This window comes from Triticum urartu, chromosome 5A (genome assembly GCF_056163025.1).
Source record: "Triticum urartu cultivar PI428250 chromosome 5A, HENAU_Tu73, whole genome shotgun sequence".
In the NCBI taxonomy this organism is placed as follows: Eukaryota; Viridiplantae; Streptophyta; class Magnoliopsida; order Poales; family Poaceae; genus Triticum; species Triticum urartu.
Window position 1 is genome coordinate 386,762,485 of NC_141877.1, and position 22,358 is coordinate 386,784,842.

General features: G+C 45.9%; 1 protein-coding gene across 2 annotated transcripts; it reads right to left on the reverse strand.

Moving 5' to 3' along the window:
• Window positions 1-4,885: 4,885 nt before the first annotated feature.
• Window positions 4,886-15,710, reverse strand: LOC125509154 (LRR receptor-like serine/threonine-protein kinase IOS1). Of its 2 annotated transcripts, XM_087526146.1 has the most exons (13): window positions 15,557-15,710; window positions 14,863-15,394; window positions 10,617-11,086; window positions 8,042-8,180; window positions 7,886-7,957; window positions 7,415-7,492; window positions 7,103-7,263; window positions 6,729-6,991; window positions 6,480-6,606; window positions 5,998-6,066; window positions 5,705-5,894; window positions 5,254-5,596; window positions 4,886-5,083 (listed from the first exon to the last, which is right to left on the reverse strand). In XM_087526146.1, the coding sequence occupies exons 1-13, from the start codon at window positions 15,627-15,629 to the stop codon at window positions 5,009-5,011; spliced, it is 2,592 nt and encodes an 863-aa protein (XP_087382272.1). In that variant the 5' UTR covers window positions 15,630-15,710; the 3' UTR covers window positions 4,886-5,008. The 2 variants fall into 2 exon arrangements, with proteins under 2 accessions (XP_087382272.1, XP_048530015.1); XM_048674058.1 differs by having other exon boundaries at window positions 4,886-5,596.
• Window positions 15,711-22,358: the final 6,648 nt, after the last annotated feature.

The following is a 22,358-nucleotide window of genomic DNA, read 5'->3' on the forward strand; positions in this document are numbered from 1 at the left end:
GGGTCCTCCTTGACCCCGACCTCGCGGAGGCCTGCGCCACTGATCGGTTTAGGACTACCACGGAGATCTCTGCTTGCCATCATTGCTCGATAAGTGAGCAGGTCCTCAAAGTTGGGCTTACCGAGTCCGAGCAATTGGCTCAGCTCAAAGGCGAGCGGCGGCGCAAGCCGGACTCGATTGCCGACAATCGCTGCAAGGCAGAGGCACCCAAGTTTCTGCACCACACATAGCTAGCCCAGCAGCTATGCCGCGAGCACGTAGTGGCGGCCAATCAGGGTTGCCACAACACCTGGCGGGCCTTCTGCCACTGTAAGGATGATGATAGCTCGGACATTAGCGGTGACGGTGGCGGGGACGACTATGAAGGTGTCGGCGACCTCGGAAGCCATGCCTACGAGATCATTGTCTGATACCTCATGTAGTTTTCTTCTTTTAGTTTGGTCAAAAATACCGTTTCAGAGAGGGCTTTCGTGCGATAGCTTTCCCTGAGGGGGTATACAGCATAACAAACAACCCTCTCAATAATTCTTTTCAAAAAAGAAAAACAACCCTCTCAGTAATCATTTCATAAAAAAAAGTCTAAAATAAACTTTGAACTTGTAGACGAAAGCTAAATCAAACCCCAAACTTCAAATCCAGGAAATCAGCATACCAAACTCTTTGATCCCGGTTTATTTTCAACCTTAAATGAGTTCCCAAACAGGGATTGTCAATGTGGCATGTTAAATCCCGGGATTGTTGGCTGTCGACTCGATTGGGCCGGCCCATCAGGTACGAAGCGAGTTTTTTTCCTTTTTCTTAACGCATGACGTAAAAAGTATTTCTTCTCTTTCTTAAAGCGCGAAAAAGCACGACGTGAAAAAAACTACTCGGGCAGAGTCGAACTTGGAACCTGGCCGAGTTGAGCTCATCCCGCTAGCCACTAGTGCAGACAACTAGCCAACATTTCCAAATGTATCAGGATGAAACCGGCCTCTCTCTATATATAAGCGCATGTGCGGCGTGTTCTCCTCATCACCACGTACCTTATTGAGCGCAAAGCAAATTAGCCGAGGCGACGATGGCTAAATTACTTGTTCTCGTCGCCGTTGCGTGGGTGCTGCTTTTGGCCGGCCATGGAACCAACGCTGCCCAGGTACGTGCCTAACCAGCGGTGCTAATTAGCTTAACTTTAGGAGCACGCAGCTTGCTAATAATCTGCACGTACAACTATTTTGAAATAGCAAACAATTTTGAAAAAGCAAACACATTTTGAAACCTGAAGAATGTGAACACCTTTTGAAAATTGTAAAACTAGGAACAAATTTTGAAACCTGACCAAATGTGTAAAGAAATTTTTGTGACATCTAAAAAATATCACAAATTTGGGTAAATGTATGTGGCATTTCAAAAACAAATTTTACAATCTAAAAAAATATATACGTGTGATTCAAAAAGAATCAAACAATGTGCTTGTGACATTTAAAAAAAGTGTATACAATGTAAAAAATATGTTTGCGTGATGTAGAAAAATGTATCATACCCTTAAAATACTATATGTGACATGTGTTTGAAAAAAGTGTATACAATTTGAAAATTGTGTAACAATGTAAAAAAATGTTCATGTAGTTTATAAAATATTTATTGTTGTTAAAAAAGTAAAACATGTATTTGGAAAATTATTACCGTGTATTAAAAAGAGTATTGAAAACATGTATTTCAAAAAATGTACGTGATATATTTGAAAAATGTCAAAAGTGTATCAAAAATTATTTCATGTCTGCGCTAAATATGCACATTGGGTACTGAGAATAATTAGACTTGTGTAGAAAATAAAATCAGTTACATGTAAAGAAACAAAATAAAAGCAAAAAAAACAATATGAAGAAAATAAAAAAAACAATGAAGAAAGAAAAACCAGAGAAGAAAAGTATAATGAAGACAAAAACAGAAGAAAACCGAAGAAAAACCAAAGAAAAAATAAGAAACAAAAAAACAAAGAAAAACAAGAGCAGCGAGAGCAACTACGTTAATGGGCCGGCCCAATTCAACGAATACCGGTTAGATCCTCTCAAGATTCAAAATAGACCGGGGTTAAAGAGTTTGGTGTGCTAATTTCAGAGATTGAGAGTTCAAGATTTGATTTAGCTTTGGGCACTAATCTTCGGCCGGTCTACGCAGGACCGTACGATCCTACGCGCCTAGCCGTTGGATGTGCCCCCTCACTTCGTCCTCTTCCTATGCTGGTCGCCTCACCTGTGGCGCCCGTCACCCCTGTCGCCCGCCACGACGCCCGTCGCCCCGGCCATGGGGCCACCCACGCTCGTCAGCCTGGCTGCCCACTGCGGCGCTCGTCGCCTCGGTCGACGCCCATCCCCCCGGCCGCCCGCCGCCCCGGCCATGGGGCCACCAACGCTTGTCAGCCCGTCCGCCCGCCGAGGCGCTCGACGCCGGTGAGCTGCTGGTTGCAGCTCCCCTGCTCGGCGGTGCTGCCCATCCCCTCACCTCTCTCCCTCGCCCTTGCAGAATCAATGACGACGATGCCATGATTCGCATCCAAAAACAACGGGTGGTAGCAAAAAAAAAGGTGATGCTTCCAGCAAACTAGAAAACGGTGATAGCAAAAAAATGAAAAATAAATTGAAGCTTTGCTTGTCGCAGCTTTGGAATTGCTGGTTCCTACAAAATTAGATATTGGTTGAAGCAAAATTCCTTGCCAGTTGTATCGAAAATAGTTTTGCATCTCTGGAAAAGCATAGGCTCCAGCAAAAAAATCCAATGGTTCCAGCTAAAAAAGATGTTGGTTGAAGCAAAACTGCTCACTGTTTGTATCAAAAATTGGTTGTCGATCCCATCGAAGAAAAAAGCCATCGCCGCCGTGGCTGGATGTAGCAAAATTTGTCTTCGGCTCCAACAAAATCATAACATGGTTGTAGCAAAAAAATCGACTGGAAAAACAGACGATGTCATGGTGATAGATGTAGCACAAATCCACAAAACACCGGTAGTAACAAGAACCATACACGGTTGTAGCAAAATGGTTCGCGGTTCCAGCAAAAATTTAGACTGTTCCAGTAAAAAAGCACTTCCAAAATCTGGATCGTAGCAAAAAATATTGCTGATTCCATTAAAACAAAACACCAGTTGTAGCAAAAAAAAAAATCCCCACTTGCAGCTCCCACCAAGGCTTTCCAGCATCTCATCCGCTCGTTCGCGATGTAGTAGCCGTTCCAGCACAGGTGGGGTCGGCGCTCGCCGGAGCAGCGCGGAGGCAGGTGGGGAGCGGCGCTCGCCTGAGCAGTGTAGGGGCAGGTGGGGAGCGTGTTCGCCGGAGCGCGGCGCTCGCTGGAGTAGCGGAGGGGCAGGTGGGGAGTGTGCTCGCCGGAGCCGCGGGCGTTGATGGCGAGAAAAATGAATGGATGTTAAGCCTGGACGAAAGGATAAGGCCTGATGCTAGTGGTTAGTGGGCCCATCAGCCAAGCGTCTCACCATGGGAGAGAGGCCGCATGCCTGGCTAGCCACATGTTGGAAAAAGTATTGAACGGGTCGCGCGTGACCGGCCGAAGCTTCGACCGGCACGCCGACTACAAACGTTTCCCTTTAGCTTTTGTTCACAAGTTCAAGGTTTATTTTGAACTTTTTCCTTTCGTAAACATAAGGTCTGCGTAAGCAAGGGCCTAGAGTCGGCTCCGAGCTGCTCGACGTCACCCCCGGCGAGCGCGTGACCGAGCTAGGAGTAGAAACGTGAAATGTACCATGACGACGGTGTCTGAGACCTGCAGGACCTGGCTCCAAGTATCCAAACGGGTGCAGCTGCTGACAGGATGGGCCGCTGGAGGCGTGGAGCCTTTACCACGGGGATGTTCTCCATTTTCGAGCAGCTGATTCGCGCTCACCGTAGGCTGTTGCTGCCGAAGTGTCGAGGCGTACGCGCAAGCGCAACCCATTCATGCATCCCAGGATGTCGAGCATCTCAAGCCTCAAGGACGGGGCTTCTGGCGACAGGGACGACCACGCCGTGCTCCATTTCAACGCAACAGACGCCGAGCTCGAGAAGGTGGGGAAAGGAAGCGCCACATACGGCGGCCGTGCCCGGTAACTCCCACGTGCCGACGAAGAGGCGGGTGAGGAGGGGTGGTGATGGCGAAGAGCGTGGACGGGAGGGGCACGTCGCGTGGCCACAAGCGGTTGACGAGGACGAGGTCTTGACACGGCGGCCAGCTCGGCGAGTTCAGCGTCGTTTCGTCAAACACCTTGAACGCAGGGGTAGGCGGCAAGACAACGTGCGTCGGGAAAGGGCCAAGCTCTGATGATGCATCAGGTGCGTGGACGTCTGCTGCTAGCAGGGCATTGCCTGGGTGGGTGCCTAAACTGGATGCGCGGCAGCAGACCATCACGGGGTGCCCAGGTTCTTTGCTCCGGCCCCGCAAAAAAAGGAAAAAAGGTGAGCAAGCGATGAACTCTTGCCATTTTCATTCCCTCATTATACTCCCGGGACCTCATAATTAAACACGTTGTGTCTCTTCATCGTTCTACAAATTTAATGAAAACTTAGTTCGAAGGTTGCCACTAGAAATAGATTCTCCGTTTTAGGTTGAAGGTGGAGATGGATTGCTCCACTATTTTAGGTGCAGGTTCATTCGTAGTGGTCTGAACCAAAGAAAACAGGCTGTTTCCTAGGTGGGTGCGTAAGCGTTATACTCCCTTCATTCGAAAATACTTATCATTATGAATAAAAATGACCCTTTTATATTAAACAAGTGTTGTCAACAGAATGACAACCTACAATAATTCAACCAATACAAATGCAACAATTTGTAGTCACAAAACTCAAAATGGACAAAATACTACTCGCGAAAGCAGCGGATCAAAGCAAAAGCAATGTGAAATTCAAAGGTAGCAACACTGAAGCAAATCAATGCATCACCACACTGCACCACATTTCCAACTGATTAGACTACTAACCAAGCCGTAGGTTCTTCTTATATTACAATCATGTATCGGAATTAGCTCCATACCTGCTCACAGCTCACGCAGACCTTATTGCGTGCAAACATATGGTCGAATTCCAGAGAGCACAACACAACATAAATATTAGCTTGCCCTAGCATGACAAACAATTCAGAATAAACAGTTGGTAATGAAGACCTTGCAATTCCATAAAAATATACTAGAGAGACCCATCAATGATGCGATGAAACACATCTGGGTAAAGTCGCAGATTTATCTTGCTGATGGACCGAACGCGGACATCGGGGCAGAAGTAGTACTCACTATGCTTCCCCTGATGCTACTGTCCTCACGACCTTCCTCCAACGCAAGGCTCTCTTTCAGCTGCGCCACAACGGCAGCCATTGTTGGCCTTCGGACAGCAGCATCCGCTGTGCACGCCATTGCGGTGTCGACCAGTTTCCACATGGAGTTGACATCATATTCACCTCCAAGGTGTGCATCTGCCACCGTGGTGATGTTGCCAGTGGCAATCTTCTGCTTCACACGTTGAACGATGTGGCCCTGGCCCGGCAGTACCGGAGGTTCACCGGTTGCTACCTCAAGTAGAACAACACCGAAGCTATAGACATCGCTGCTTTCAGTGAGCCAGCCAGTGTGATAGTACCTAAGACATAGCAGGTAACCCACCTATTAGAAACCTAATTTGGATTAAGCAACAATGCCATATATGAGAAAGAGGCACGAAAGTTTTATAGTATAGAAAGAGACATACTCGGGGTCCATGTAACCTGCTGTCCCAGCCGCATTGGTTGATATGTGGGTCTGCATGTCACTAAGATAGGTCTTGCAAAGTCCAAAATCAGCTATTTTCGCCTTTAGATTATGACCTAGGAGAATGTTGTTGGTTTTCACATCCCGGTGAATTATTGGCAAGCTACATCCCTTGTGCAGATAATCCAGGCCTACACATATCATAGCAAGTCCTTCAAAACTTGACTAAAAAGAAGAGCAGGCCATCTATAACAAATACGCTTAAGAAAACTATATCTTTCCACTAAACCATACCTTGTGCAGCTTCGAGCACGATTCGTACACGTGTCGCCCAACTTAAGGTTTCACCAGCACCATTTTTCCCTTCATATACAGGCATGGTCACAGTTAGAGAGCAGAATTGTATCAACAGCTTTACATGGCAATGTTCATATGTTTATGCAATATTTCTCCATTTGCAATTCCGTTATGGTCTCACAGTCTTCCTACTCTTCTGTGTCGGATATTGAATGAATTAGATGCATTAAGGTTGTTACTTCGTCAGCCAATGGTAAACAAAATGTTTTTTTAACAAGCAATATAAGCAAACATTACTAGCTGTTACTGACGGTTGCAGGCACTTCACAAGGAAGAGACGTAGACACCCTCGAACTATTTTTAGATAAATACATTAAAAGCATTCAAGATACATAGCCATTGAAGTTCTAACTTTTTATGAAATTTTAGGACAACTGCAAAATTTGTTATCAATTCATTAGGTTTGCGAATGGACAAACCTCTCAGATGATCACAAAGATTGCCCTGGGACATGTACTCATAAACCAGTGCTAAATGGTCCTTCTCCCAGCAGTAACCAACCAAAGAAACTAGGTTCCTGTGATGCACCTTTGTCAAGCTATTGACCTATGTAAAGAGACATAGTGCAAAGGGAAAATATCTTAATTTGCATGTAAACTCACTGTGGTGACTCAACAAACTTACATTTCAAACTGAAAACTTTCTGAACCAGGGGAGAATTAAAGTACCTCGGCTAAAAACTCATCAAGTCCATGTGATGATGATTCAGAACGCATCTTGACAGCAACCTCAGCATTGTCTTCTAAACGGCCGTAGTACACGAGTCCAAAACCTCCTTTACCAATGCACCGTTGGAATTTATCAGTAAACTTCTCTAGCTCCTTGTATGTGAATCGGCGGTTCTCAGTATTTTGCAGCTGATCCCCATTACTTTTTCTACTTTCAGGAGCACTCTGAAGTTCTGGTTCCCTGGGAGGATCATGTGTAGAAACTGGTTGCACAAATGTCAGTTATATTACAGAAACACTAAATGTAGCAAACCTTATTAGTTAATAATCAATCAACCTAACCATATGTTGTTAAAAGAGTAGAGCATACACACTTTTGGGCTTTCTCCTTCCCCTCCAGATCAAACATGCCAGAACAAGTATAGCCACTACCAACATGGGAACCACTATTGAAATAGATATTATGGCTGTTCTATTTTTTGATGGAGGCGGACTTATTGTTGTTTTTTTGCACATATCTTCATCAGATTGATACCTGAAATAGTGAAATTGCATCAGACAATCAATTCAGAGTTTTTTTTTCTTATCACAATCAGTTCAGAGTTACTTTCGTGGAAAAAGCAACCTTAAATATTCAGCCGAGCGCACATTCAGAGAAAACGAAACCTCAAGAAGAAAACCCAAACCTGAAAATGAGTGATCCTGCACTCCTTTTACAGAGGGACTTTGGAACTGGTCCATTCAGACTGTTGCCAGATAAATCCCTGTAGAAAATGACATGTAGTTTAGACATTGAACGATGTTCTTAGCATTGTAACAATGGCAACAAAAACTATCCAAATAGAAGTCCTCTCAAGTGGATCCTGTTGGTGTTCTTCCCTCAACTACAGAAAACAGATACAAGGGGCTCCCCGTTCCATGTCAAATGGAGATGTCAGATATTATGGATAGTACTCCCTCCGTCCCAAAATAAGTGTAGCTTATTTACTACTAAATCAGCGACACTTATTTTGGGACGGAGGGAGTAGAACATAGCTATAAAAAAGCAAGTATCTGCAAGTATTACGCACTTTATACACTTGCCCGCCATCCACTAATCATATCTATTTATGACAAATTTGTATATATCACAGTTATCCTCATTATCCAATACTTACAGATATTGGAGTTCTGTGAGCAGTGTGAAGTTATCAGATATCACTCCAGTCAAGTTACTGTCTGACAGATCCCTGCATGACAATTAATATTAGAACATAACGCAAAGGCTACATATTTGCACACGCAAGATGAAATACCATCCAAATAATACTCACAGAGATATTATCCGCGTTGTGTTAGCAGTTACGCCGCTACAGTTCACGCCACTCCAACGATAGTTGGCAGGAAAGCATGGATCACCCATCCAGTTTTTCTTTACTCCGTACTCGAGTTTGATAGCCATCATTGTGTCGACTACCATCGCGAAAGAAAAGGAGTGGTCAGGAAAAAAAGAATGATCATCCTCATAAATAACACTTTTTGATCACTGAATGCATAGATGCAGTTTCATGATGCGCCAGTCAATTATATCCAGAAAACATATTAACAAAACTCGGAACTTAGGGGGCGTTTGGATGCAAAGTAATTTTACAGTTTTTGAGGAATACCGTGGTTTCTAAAAAAAAAACATGGTTTTAGATACTTTGAGGTGTTTGGATGAAAGAAATACTGTAGTTTAATAAACCATGGTATCTCTCATACTGTGGTTTTCTTGCCGTATGTAAAAAAGAGGTCACGACCTCTTTTTTCAAAACAGAACCGAGAGAAATTACATGCATCAGAAAAGTGCAGGTTTGAGAAATTTAAGCTCACCGCAGATACTTAACAAAAGTTTAATCCCCCCTTCCCACACACACATCCCGCCTCCTGAACTGACAAGGTAGGATCGACTTACCAGTGAGAAAATCCTTGCGGCATTTAATCAAACACGTTTGTGTGTGCGTGGGTAGGCCGCTGCCATCCGGGTGGTACCCTCGCCCGTGTGGTGGGCGCGAAGATTGCCAGCACGGAGGGGGGAGGCACCGCCTTCAGATGACGGGTTGTAACTTCGCTCTGGCCGGACTGGGCTCGTCGTGATGGCACTACCTAAAGACCACAGAACCTAGTGGTGTACGCACATCCGCACATGCAAGCAAAAGTTCGTCCGCGTCGCTTTTTCTTGGAGATGTTACTTGGTACGCGGCGGTGCGAAGCCTTGGACGGTGGTGGGACGAATCCAGAGGACGCAGCAGTGGCGGGTCATCCACGCTTTCTCGAGCTGTAGTTGTTTCTTTTTCTTCATTCTTTCTTGTTTCTTTTAGGCTTGATTGTGATTATCACATAGTACGTGTTAATTATGTAATTATCACATACGTTAATATTTGGTACGACATTAATTGCATTAAACATGCTGAGCATTCATCATTGGAGTAATCTAAGTCCTTGGTTTGACATGAATTGATAGTCAAGATTAATTGGATCTGTTCCTTTCGGCCTTTTTATATCGGTATTATATAGATAAATAAATATTGTAGTTTTTGTAGCATAGTCCATTCGATTGGATGAAGCCAATCCAATGAAAGAGATGTGGCAAATTGAGCACCGTGGGCCATTGAATTTTCTCTTTACTGCATCGGATTTTGTCAAATGTACTATCTCGAAGAATCTATGGTTGAGCTTAAGCCCAATATATATTACGCGTGCGCGCACACACACACTACAAAACATACTTCTACTTTGCTCTAGACTTGCTCTTTCACTTAAACCCATTCATCATTGGAGTATGAATGTACTTCAAAAATCCCATTTATCTTTGCGATGCAACACTGGGTATTCATGTTATTTGCAACTAAAAATTTCAATAAGATGTGCTTAAAAGAGATACCTTCTAGGGAAAATGTGCTTGATATTTTTTATATTTTTTGTGGTATATACCATGCAGTTTTTGAGTATATTGTAGCAAGAATTTATTTATTTAGTGGACTATGAGAATTAAATCTCCATCTTATATATACTTCATGTATGTAATATCTTGTGGTCCACCCTTGTGGTACGATCGGTGCACAGGCTGCCCAAAATACACTCTAATTGTTAAAAAGAACTGACAATAATTACAACGAATGATGTTCAGCAATTAAACTGTTAGAACCCATTCATGCTCGTTGTGGTTTTAATCACTAGAAAATGATGTAAGAGCCATACTCCTTGAGTTAATCATTTTTCGTTTTTGCAAGATTAACAATTAACTTTGGTGCTTCACTTGCATGAATGCAATTTTTCTCAATAATAGTTAGTCTATGTGTAACTGGTTGCAAAGTCATTTGCATTTAACTTTTATTAATTTCCCCATGCTTAGATATACATTGAAGTTGGAATGTCTTCTTGTTTCAACTGATCATACACTGTCCTGACCATGATGAATTCTAAGTTGCTGTTTTGAGGAGAGCATCTTTTTTATGAACGAAGCAAGTGCATTTGCAAGGAGTAAACCAACTCTTTCTACAGCATGGTTCTCAATTTCAGTGAAATTTCATTAATTTTGGTACATTCTAAAATAATTGCCATTCGGTCAAAATGTTTCAGCAATTTCGGTAGTACACAGAAATTCAAATTATTTGTAAATGTTTATTGAATTTTCAAAATATTTGATTGGATCTCAGTCAAATTCAGTTTCAGAAAATTTTGGACCTTTGGCCGAAATGAAAAACAAAATCACTAAAATTTAGTGATTTGAGTAATGAATGAAATATTTCTGAAACTGAAATTCAAAATCATATTTCTCAAAAAATCAAAATCAAAATCATAGCCTGCAGTGACATAAATGAGTGGTATGGAAATATATATATATAGGGACGAGGGGAGGCATCTCACAGTCTTTGGGGGACGTCCTCGGAGTGTCGTGGGGGATGAGGTTGAAGATCTCGTATGCGTTGATCATCGGAGGCAGCACAGATGCATTGGTGGCTGCAAGAGTAATATTGTACGTGCCTTCTGTAGCCTTGTACCAGCCAATAGAATACAGAGAATGAGCGATCAGATACGGGGGGCTGTATTTCTTGTACCACTCATGGTCGTTCAAGTAGATGTGGAACTGTCGGAGCTGGGTGTTTTGGATGTCGGAGAAGTGTAGAAAAATTTTAAACTCGAATGAACTTTTGTACGTTTCCCATGTACCGAGGTTTAGCACCGTGGCATTGTTGACAGGAGCGACGGCTGTCCGAAGAACAGGGATGGGCACAGCGTAGTTGTCTTCCTGCTGGATGGTCTCTTTGGTGGAAAGGTTTGCCCACAACGAGCTGACTTTCCATCCCCAGAAGCGGTCATATGGATCGTCGGGAAACCTTCATGCAAAATGACAATCCATCATTAAAAAAAGTAAAGGTTTTTCTAAGCCCAACGCGCTATTGTCCTTACGCTTACCCTTCAACACTGCTTTGAGATCTATGATAGCGAACTAGCTTACTACATGAAAATAAAATTCTTTTTTATTTCTTTCAAATGAAACAATATATGGACTTCAAAATTTGCAGATCAGTGAAACTTCAGAACTACAATGTGTGAAAAAAATTCGGATTTTTGGTCTAGCATAAATATATAAAATGTCTTTTTTTAGTAAAATAATAATATTTCAAGTATTTATGTTGCATGAAAAATCCCTTTTTCCCCACATTGCACTTATAATGTTTTGTTGTCCTGCAAAGTTTGAAGTTCATATGTTATTTTATTTGGAAGAAATAAAAAAGAGAAATGTGTCTATATATAGATCGCGATGCAAAAAATGGGAAGCTAGATAAGGGGGTGCAGTTTGCCTGGGTTCATCCACAGCTTTCCCTTACAAATAAACATAAGTGAATTGTTTTCTTCTTGAGACTATCTCTGGAAACCTTAATGCATCTTTTGCATATGATTCTATTGCGCTCAGACACAATAAGTTTACATATCTTTTTCATTTTACTTTGAGGGACCGTCGAAAATATCCACTGAAACGTGGTTCTAGGCGCACCCACGTTCAAAAAATATATTTAAAAGATAGCAAAGAAGTCAAACAATTCTGAAACTATTTTGCAACAAACATGGTCTAGTGTTGTACTCGCGTGTAAAGTTTTGCGAAGGAACGACTCCCATGGTCTTCTGTGCAAAAATAAAATAAAATTGGATCTATATAAAGTTACTTCCTCCGTCTCATAATATAAGAGCGTTTTTGACACTACTAGTGTCAAAAACGCTCTTATATTATGGTTGTGAAGTTTAAGTACAATTGTGGAGATCCAGTGACCATGATCTATTTAGCTATTATTGTAAAATCTAACTTCCCTGATCTACTTATATTAGGTACAACCATGAAGATCTAATGATTGTGATATGTTTAGCCATATAATTACGAAGATCTAATGGTATTTAGGCACAGTTATAAAGATCTAATGGTTGTGATCTGTTTGGGTACCCCCAAAAAAGATCTATTGTTGTTCATTGCTGAGCCCAAAAGAAGAATAGAAGAACGAGAGGGAAAACAGAAGAGCCAGAAAAACGCATGCCCCCGAGTCGCTCCCGCGGGCGACTCTGGACGGCAACCCTAGCACCGCCGCCCCAGCTCCTCGCCTCGGCTTCTCCTTCCTCGCCGCCGGCGATGGCGTCACCGGCCAAAGGCCGCGTGACGCGGGCGGCGGCAGGGCGTCTCCTCCCGCGTGCAGGTGGCCGGCGTCGCAGGGCGCCCCCTCCTGCCCGTCGCCGTCGGGTTGCGGCCTTCCTCTGCTCCGGCTCCCTCCCCATCCCCGACGTCGTGGTGGCCCGTAGGAGTGCTCCACTCTCCCCCTCCCTCTGGCGTCGGCTTGTGGGGCTCCGGGGAGTCGGGTTGCTCTGGCGGCGGATCTAGGTGTCTCTGCCCAGATCTAGTTGGTGGTGGCGGATGGTGGCGGCGGGGATGGCTGACGGCCCTGCTAAGGTGGTGGTGGTGCTGCTGGTGGCTATGCTGCTCCGGTGGGGTGGTGGGGCTTCCGGTGGTGTTGGCTAGAGCGTGGACGCGCATGTTCTGTGGTGGTGGCTGGTGCTCCGGCGTGTGGCATTGGTGGTGCGTGTCTGGCGGCTCCGACGCTTGGAGCTCGTCGGGTGACGCGGGTGAGCAGCGGCCTGGCATGGTCGTTGCTCTGGCCGTGGGCGGCGGCGCGGGGAGGTCCGGCACTGGTGGTGGCCTCCCGGTGTCGTGGCGGCTTCACGGTGGCTCGGTGACTCTAACTGCGGCAGCGGCCGGCTTCTCCGGCTTCGGCTTGTCCCCGTTCGGACCATTTCGACCTTCGCCCCATCTCCTCGTCGTCCGGGCACTACTTCCATCGAGGGGCTGGCCCTCTCGAGCCGCGATCCATCGCTCGTCTCGCGCCCGGTGCGGCGGGACCGAGCTCGTCTCGCGCAAGGTGCGGCAGGACTTCGCTCGTCTCGCGCACGGTGCAGCAGGACTGACCTCGTCCCCCTCACGGTGCTGCATGACCAAGCTCGTCTCGCGCTCGGGGCTGCAGGACAGGCTGATGGATGCCAGTTCTGGCCTGCCTATTGGGTCTCGACGCTGGGGGTCGCCAAGGGGTGCGAAAGGTGGGACCTTTCCACTCATCTCTTTGGTTGGGGTAGCGGCAGGTCTTGGGTGAGGCGGTGTCTAGGTCTTGGATGCCGGGGCGGCGGCCCTGGTAGTGGTAGCGCGATGCTCTTGGCCAGAGCATGTGGCTTGGTGCTGCCAGGTGGCTATGGCCGTGTGGGCGGCGTGGTTGCCGAGGTGTGGCGTTGGGTAGCGGTGAGTGTTGGCCGTGGTGAAAACATGTCCTTTCTTTGGACAAACAGGCGACACGAAGCTCGTTCCCTTTTTGAAGGCGTCGTCGCGGCTCTCATTGCCCGTCCTTCGGCTCCAGGGGAAACTCTGATCCTCGGATCGGGCGGTGGCGGCGCTCCTGTGTCGTTCCCTTTCTGAAGGCCCCGCCTTGGAGCTCATGGTTCGTCATATGTGGCTTCATCTCTTCGCGGCGGTAGTGCTAGGGATGGTGTTGCTACGCTCAGCGCCTATGTATCCTGCCTTGGGTATGTGTGTTGTGGTGGCGTGCGTTTGTACTGGGTGATTGATGATCGGTGCTTTATATATAAAGCGGGGTGAAAGCCTTTTTTGATAAAAAAGATCTATTTAAGTACAACTACGAAGATTCGACAAAGGTGACCTATTTAGTTACAGTTATTCTTTTAGATGTACAATTATGAAAATCTAACAGGTGTGATCTAGTTTGGTATAATTATGAATATCTAATGATCTAGTTTGTCGTGGTCTATTAGGTATGAAGATCCACAAAATCAATAGCCGTATATTTTACATTTCTTTGAGGATTATCTCTATATATTTCTATTTGTTATGCTTTTAGTATATAATAAATGAAATAAAGACCTTGATAAGTGTCATACGTGTGACACGAATACATGGCAACTTCAAACATTTTTTTATGACAAATTTGATGACATAAGGATGACAATTTAGTTGTCAAGCATGCTAACTTTCTTGTCGGATGGCAAGTTTCAGTTTATTTTTTGAGTTTGTTTTTTTCTTTTGGGATGTCAACTTTAGTTGTAAAAAACGTCAGGGTTGGAGTGTTTCGTGCCACATGTATGGCACTTATTATTTGGGTAAAATAAGTAGATAGATGGGTTGTGAGAGATGGGAAAGATTGTGAACCAACCTATGGTATCTCCAGTCCATCAGAATTTAAATTTTGATACTTGCATTTATTTTTGGATTTCTTTTAACATTTCCGGCGATACGTCTAGGAGACGTTTCTGTCGACTACGAGGTGATTTGGTGACTTCGTCAATCTTGAAATGATATGCCGGCTCAATCTTTCAAAGATGCTCATAGAGATAGGGTATATGTGCATATTCATAGAGATGAGTGTATGTGTGTGTATATATAAGCGCCGTGTCTGTACCGTGTTAAAAAAAAGATGGGAATGATTGAGGAGCCACCTTGTGGGGATATTGTGGCTTATGGTCGGCTTGTATTGCATTTCTTGGACGGCGATGTAATCCAAAACCACGGTATAGTACCACGCAAAAAGCAAGAATAAAAAAAAGCATTGGAAGACTTCAAACGTACCGGTAACTAGTGTTTGCCCCCAGATTTCTCCTTGCAAAGGCGGATATCGACTCGTTGACAGTGACCTGGGGGTAAAGCGAGGGTAAGAGCGGCCTCAGCTCCACCGTGTTCACAAATGGCGTGCCGCCGCCGGTGTTCACCAGGCACAACGGCACCCAGCTCGCCCACGCGACGAAGACCGCTTCGGACCACCAGTAGTCATTGTTCCGGAACGTGTCCCAGTAGTTGCTGCCCAAGTGTACCTCGAACGACGGACTGGTCTTCCCGTCGTATTCCCCGTGGAAGAACACCATCCGGACCAGGTACTTGCCACCGCTCTCGGTTGGGAGGGTATAGCAGTTCCGTAAGCCAGACGGGAAGCTCCTGAGTGTGCGGAGGTTCTCGGCTGTAGAACTGTCATCGAACTCGGCGGCTACCCTATGATTCTTCCCGCCGTCAACGTACGGATCGTCGGAGACGTAGGCGATGTTTGTGTAGGTGTCTCTGCGTCCGTTGAATTTGGCATCCAGGGCGCAGTCGATGCTCAGAAAACCTGATTGATGCATGACACATATTTACACAACCAGGACGAATAGAGTTAGAATATACCCATCAAAAGCGGCTATTTTGATTCCTAATGAAATATCTACAAAACATTTTTGTGCTGTATGTATATATGGATACGATCCACATGCACTTGAGGTGAGAAATCAACCTTCTTGCTGACCGGCGACATGAACTGCTGTGGCTGCCAATAATGCACCAACGAAAACCCACAACGGCTCCATTGGGACGAGACAACTCAGTTCACCAATGGCAGTGGAGAACTGGGCTATGCCTCACGTATATATATATATTGCGCGCCAACTTCAGATGAGCTCAACAGTGCCAAATACCAAACGCGTTGCAAGTTGCCATGGATAACACAAAGTAGACTATTCAAACCCACCAGTGGTTCCAAGCTTAGTCTATGCAACACACTCATTCGTCTGCTATTGTTATATGTAAAGTAACATTTGCAAGTTACTTGTGAATCTTTCGTTGCAAATATGATAACCGTCGCAAAAAACATTTTCAAAGAATCTAATAATGGCTGGCATTATGAGGAAAGGTTAGTTGACTTCTCCAGAGCCCTACATCTCATAGTGCCATTCCATTGTGCCTCGCCACAGTCCTCCGACCAAAAATGGGTTGGATGCTGGTTTCAGAAATATGCAGGCACCACTGAAAAATTCTAATACTATTTTCAGATTGAAAATTGTCAATCCTATATAGTTTGGTAAATTTACAACAAGTTTCTTTTTTTATTTTGGATCGAATTCATGTTTGTCATGCGCTCTTCGCCTACCCCGGAATTCCTTTTAGTTTGCCTTTAGCAATAATTAGTTTTTCTTGCAGGGTCAGAAATAGTTAGTTGTGCCCAGTTTGGATTGCTAAAAGAAGTAGGGTGTGGTTAGATCATAGTCGTCTCAGACTTAACCAAGTCTCAATCAAATGACATAATGTATAAAAGAACAAAGAAAAGATTAAAAAGAAAATTTTGTACAGATCTCATGAATATAGCATCGACTAGTCTCAGTTGATTAAGATTTAGCAATATGTAAAGATGTATGTCCTACTATTTTTTTGGCTCATGTAACCCCCCCCCCCCTCCTCAAACTATCATATATGGAGCATTTAACTCGTGACAGGTTCACCTAAAAATATCCAAAAACCCCTTCAAAAAAAAATCCAAAAACCTACGTTTTGTTGGACGAGTATACAAATACATTCAGTTTGTAGAAAATGGCAATTTGTGCGAATAAAAAAAATTTGGTTTTTTTGCTGGTCGGAACATTTCATATTTCAACCAAACTTTACAAGTTAACATATTTTTAATTGGCCCCACTAGTTACATGTAAGGTAGTTACAGATTTTATTTTAAAATAAGTTTAGGTTTCATTTTGTCTTTTTCCATTTGGACAGGAATTAAATAACTTAGCAAACTCCCAATTCAATCCCAACACACTGTTGCGAGACAAAAATAAACGGATGTAGCCTTCCTTTTATGTTGTGATCCAAATTCAAGTATAAAGATAATGGGTAACTTCTAACGAGCGAGCGGAGCGAGGACTGTCGCCGGTAGGCTTGGGCCGAAGCGGAGTGTAGCGACCTAGGTCACATGTGTTATATAGATCAGATTTTGGATAGAACAACTTAACTAATACAATCCCCATGATTCCTAGAATTGGCATTGGTTGAGTTGACATTCGTTTCCTTTTATACTATGTACTTGTAAATATTTTCTAAATTAATGAAAATACCGTAGAACTACTGTTCTATGGTGGCTAAAAAATCATTTATCAGCCGCCGCACAGGATAAATTGATCAGTTGTGAATCCACGGAGTTTGTAACTGATACGTCTCCAACGTATTTATAATTTTTGATTGTTCTATGTTATTATATTATTTGTTTTAAACGTTTTATATGCATTAATATGCTATTTTATATTATTTTCGGGACTAACCTATTAACTTAGAGCGCAATGCCAGTTCCTTCATGTTTTTTTTCCTTATTTTAGAGTTTTGCAGAAAAGCGATGATTTTTCTTAGACCAGAAGACATCCAGAGGACTTGGAGTGCAAGTCAGAGAAGCCACGAGGCAGCCACAAGGACGGAGGGCGCGCCCCCTGATGAAGCTATGTACCTAGGGTAGGGTCATGGACCTGTCCAAACTGCCCTACCCAAGGACATCTCTAGAAGAAATCACCTTTCAATCGACTTGAAAGTGTTCCACTCGATAGACTCGGAGACACTCGACCAAGAAGCGATCACTCGACCAAGACCAAACCACTCGACGGCCAGGAGACCTAAAGGCACTCCGCACGCTAACGGTCGGTTATTAAGTAGCTTTTATGATCATCATAGCACATTATTAAGGGCATTACCAGTAACGCCCGACCTTAATGTATTTAAAACCCTGCATAACTGAGGACCGGAGGGGTCCGGCGAACTCTATATAAGCCACCCCCTCCTCAGTGTAAAGGGTTCGCACCCCTGTAAACCATATACGCATAATCCAGTCGACCGCCTCCGGGCTCCGAGACGTAGGGCTATTACTTCCTCCGAGAAGGGCCTGAACTCGTAAACCTCGTGTGCTTACAACTTCTCCATAGCTAAGATCTTGCCTCTCCATACTTACCCCCCTACATTACTGTCAGACTTAGAACCACGACAGTTGGCGCCCACCGTGGGGCAGGTGTTTTAGTGATTTGTTGGAGGAGTTGCGATCTTTTCCGATCCGAATCATCATGATTTCCGGCGGAGTTTTGGTGGAGGGCCGCGAGATCCGTCTCGGCGCGCTCACGTTCATCGCCGACGACTCCGCTTGGCTTCAGGAGGCTCCGCTCGACGTTGACGCGCTCCCTGTCCGCGGGGCGACGCACTTTCGCGCGTGCGTCTGCGGCATCCTTTTGCGGCAACCGTCGACCCACCATCGGTCGGCTCCTGTGCTGTCATCCCTCCCTGTTTCCCGCCGGCGCAAGCGCTCCAGTCGGTCGAGACTTCAGCGGTGGGTGAGACACGCGGTGGCACGCCAGTCGGCCACCCCCCAAGTCGCGGCGATCGAGCCCGATGAATCCCTCTACGGCCTGTTCGATCTGTCAACTGGCTCCGCAGAGACCGCATCCGAGTGCAACAGCAGTGATCCGGCGGCGGAGGTTCTGATGGTCGATGGACCGCCCAGTCCTCCCGGTTTTCCCCGCACTGACGGAGGCGCGGGTGGAGGCGACCCGTTGCGTCCCCATGAGGAATATCTTCCCGAGCCCCTCACGTCGCTGCAGAGAGAAAAACTTCGTCGCCGGAATATGGATGCACTGCACACTCCTATCGTTGGAGAAACCCCCGAGGCTCGTGCCTTGGAGGACGCGCGCCTGGCAAACTTGGCCGAGCGCACTCGACTGGAGAACCTCCAGCGAGCACTTGACGAGCGTGCGCGGCAACGGGTTCCCGAATCCAGTCGACGTCAGCTCTTTCCGCCCCCGCAGGTATATCGAACTCCGATTCAGAATTTAGCAGCTGCAGCCCGTATAGCAGAGTCGATTCAGCCTTCTCAGTCGGAGGCTGGCAGAGGCTTGCTGCAGATCAGAGCGTTACTCCGGGCAGCAGGAGACCAGAATTCCGCTGTTTCTCAGTCGCGGAACAAGATTCACAGCAGATCCGTTGCCGCAGACACAGTCTAGTCAACTCATAGCCCAAGATCGCCCCCGAGGCACGAGGGACGTGGGGACTGGCGTAATCAGTACGGGAACCGTGAGCAATATGATCACCGATTCGATCGTGACGATCGACGTCGAGTGCCCACCCCTCCCCCGAGGAATGGGTCGTATGCTCCTCGACAGCAGGACGACAGACGCCCTCGTAGTGTTGGGCGAAGGATTCCAGTCGACTCCAGGGAACCAGGCTTTGATGCGAGATCCATTCTCGTTCAAGGTTTGGTCGACAGGAACAGAGCTCACCGAGAAGGTCACGACAGAGATGCACCTACCAGCAGCAGAGCACATGTTTCGGGGCCAGAGTGCTTTAGTAGAGCCATCAGGGCCGCTGTGATTCCTCCCAACTTCAGGTTGGCGACTGGAGTCAGTAAGTTCACTGGTGAGTCCAAGCCCGATACTTAGCTTGAAGACTACCGAGTGGCCGTCCAGATTGGTGGTGGCAATGATGAAGTGGCCATGAAGCACCTGCCTCTGATGTTGGAGGGCTCGGCCAAAGCGTGGCTGAACCAGTTAGCACCCAGCAGCATTTACACTTGGGAAGATCTCGTCCGAGTGTTTGTCACCACATTTGAAGGAACATGCAAGCGACCGGCAGGGCTGATGGAACTGCGGTCTTGCGTGCAGAAGCCGAATGAAACTTTGAGGGATTACATCCAGAGATGGATCACGTTACATCATACGGTAGAGAATGTGCCTGACCACCAAGCAGTCTGTGCCTTCAAAGAAGGCGTCAAGTACAGAGAACTGAATCTAAAATTCAGTCGGACCGGAGATATGTCTCTGAATCGGATGATGGAGATTGCCACCAAGTACGCTAATGGTGAGGATGAGGATCGACTCAAGAGTGGCAAGCTCAAGTCAGTTGCTCAAGAAACCGGAGGAAATTCCAATCGGAAACAGAAGCGGAAAGCCGAGCCAGCTGCTCCTGGGGAAGCCTTGGCTGTAACTCAAGGAAAGTTTAAGGGGAAACCCAAAGGACCTTGGAACCCCAAGAAAGTTAAAGACCAGGACGGAAATGATGTGTTGGATTTGCCGTGTCTCGTCCACACCAAGAAAGATGAAGAGGGTAATTTCATTTACCCGAAACATACCACTCGACGGTGTCGACTCTTGATGCAGCAGTTCCAGGGCAAGCAACCCAAAGATAAGGAAAAGGAGTCGAACAAAGTTGAGGACAAGGAAGATAGTGACGATGGATACCCCCAGGTCAATTCCACCCTGATGATTTTTGCTGATGTTGAAAGAAAAAGTCGACTGGAAGTCATCAACCGAGAGGTGAATATGGTTGCTCCGGCGACACCCAGTTATCTGAAGTGGTCTCAGACTGCCATCACATTCGACCGGTCCGATCACCCAATGTACATTGCCACCCCTGGGAGGCAAGCTTTGGTGGTCGACCCAGTTGTTGAAGGCACTCGACTGACCAAAGTCTTGATGGATGGTGGCTGTGGTTTGAACATACTATATGCTGAGACGTTGAAAGGGATGGGCATTCCAATGTCCAGACTCAGTACCAGCAACATGAGTTTCCATGGAGTCATTCCTGGGAAGAAGGCTGAATCACTCGGCCAGATTGCTCTTGATGTGGTTTTTGGTGATTCCAAGAATTACCACAAAGAAAAGTTGACGTTTGAAGTTGTAGACTTCCAGAGTGCCTATCACGCTATTTTGGGCAGGCCGGCTTATGCACGCTTCATGGCCCGACCATGTTATGTGTATCTCAAATTGAAGATGCCTGGCCCCAAGGGTGTGATCACTATTACGGGCAATCGGAAGAAAGCAGAAGAATGTTTTCAGAAAGGTTCAAAGATCGCTGATGCTCAGATGGCAGTGGTGGAACTGCAGGAATACCAGAAGACTGCAGACCCGAGTGATTTGTTGTGAGCCAAGAAGCCCGCTACAGAATTAGCTTTTCAGTCGTCTGGCGAAACGAAGACAGCTCACATCCACCCGACCGATCCCAGCACTGCTCCAACTCATATCTCAACAACACTCGACTCCAAATAGGAAGAAGCGCTCATCTAGTTCCTCCGTGAGAACTGGGACATTTTCGCATGGAAGCCTTCTGACATGTCGGGTGTTCCCAGGGAGCTGGCTGAGCACCGGCTAAGAGTCGACTCAAAAGTAAAACCTGTCAAGGAACATCTCCGACGGTCCGCCGTCCAGAAGAGAAAGGCTATTGGCGAGGAGGTGGCTCAGCTCTTAGCAGCGGAGTTCATCCGAGAAATCTACCACTCCGAGTGGCTTGCCAACATTGTCATGGTCCCCAAGAAGGACAAGTCACCTCGCATGTGCATTGACTTTAAACATATCAATCGGGCCTGCCCGAAAGGTCATTTTCCTCTCCCCCGCATCGATCAGATAGTCGACTCGACTGCGGGATGTGAGCGACTGTCTTTTTTAGACGCCTATTCCGGGTACCATCAGATCCGTCTGTATGGACCTGACGAGATCAAAACAGCTTTCATCACTCCATTCGGGTGCTTCTGTTATGTTACCATGCCGTTCGGCCTCAAGAATGCCGGAGCCACATTCATGAGGATGATTCAGAAGTGTTTGCTCACTCAAATCAGTCGGAATGTGGAAGCATACATGGATGACATTGCGGTCAAGTCACGGAAGGGTTCCGACCTGCTGGCTGACCTTGCTGAAACCTTTGCCAACCTCAGGAGATATGATATCAAGCTTAATCCATCAAAGTGCACATTCCGAGTTCCTGGCGTAAAATTACTCAGGTTTCTCGTTTCCGAACGGGGAATCGACGCCAATCCAGAAAAAGTCGGTACTATACTCCGAATGAAAAGTCCTGTGCGAGTGCACGACGTCCAGAAGCTTACTGGTTGCTTGGCCGCTTTAAGTCGATTCATATCTCGTCTCGGTGAAAAGGCATTGCCTCTTTACCGATTGATGAAGAAGTCCGACAAGCTCGAGCGGACTCCCGAAGCTGATGCAGCGTTTCAGAGCTCAAAGCTCTGCTCTCCACCCAGTCGGTGCTTGCTGCCCCAATCAACAAGGAGCCTTTGCTGCTTTACATCGCAGCCACAGGACAAGTCGTCAGTACGGTACTTACGGTTGAGCGGGAAGAAGAAGGAAAAGCCTTCAAAGTTCAGCGCCCAGTATATTATATTTCTAAAGTTTTGACCCCGTCGAAGCAAAGATATCCTCATTATCAGAAGCTTGTATATGGGATTTATATGACCACAAAGAAAGTTGCTCACTACTTCTCTGATCATTCCATTACAGTCGTTAGCGACGCTCCATTGT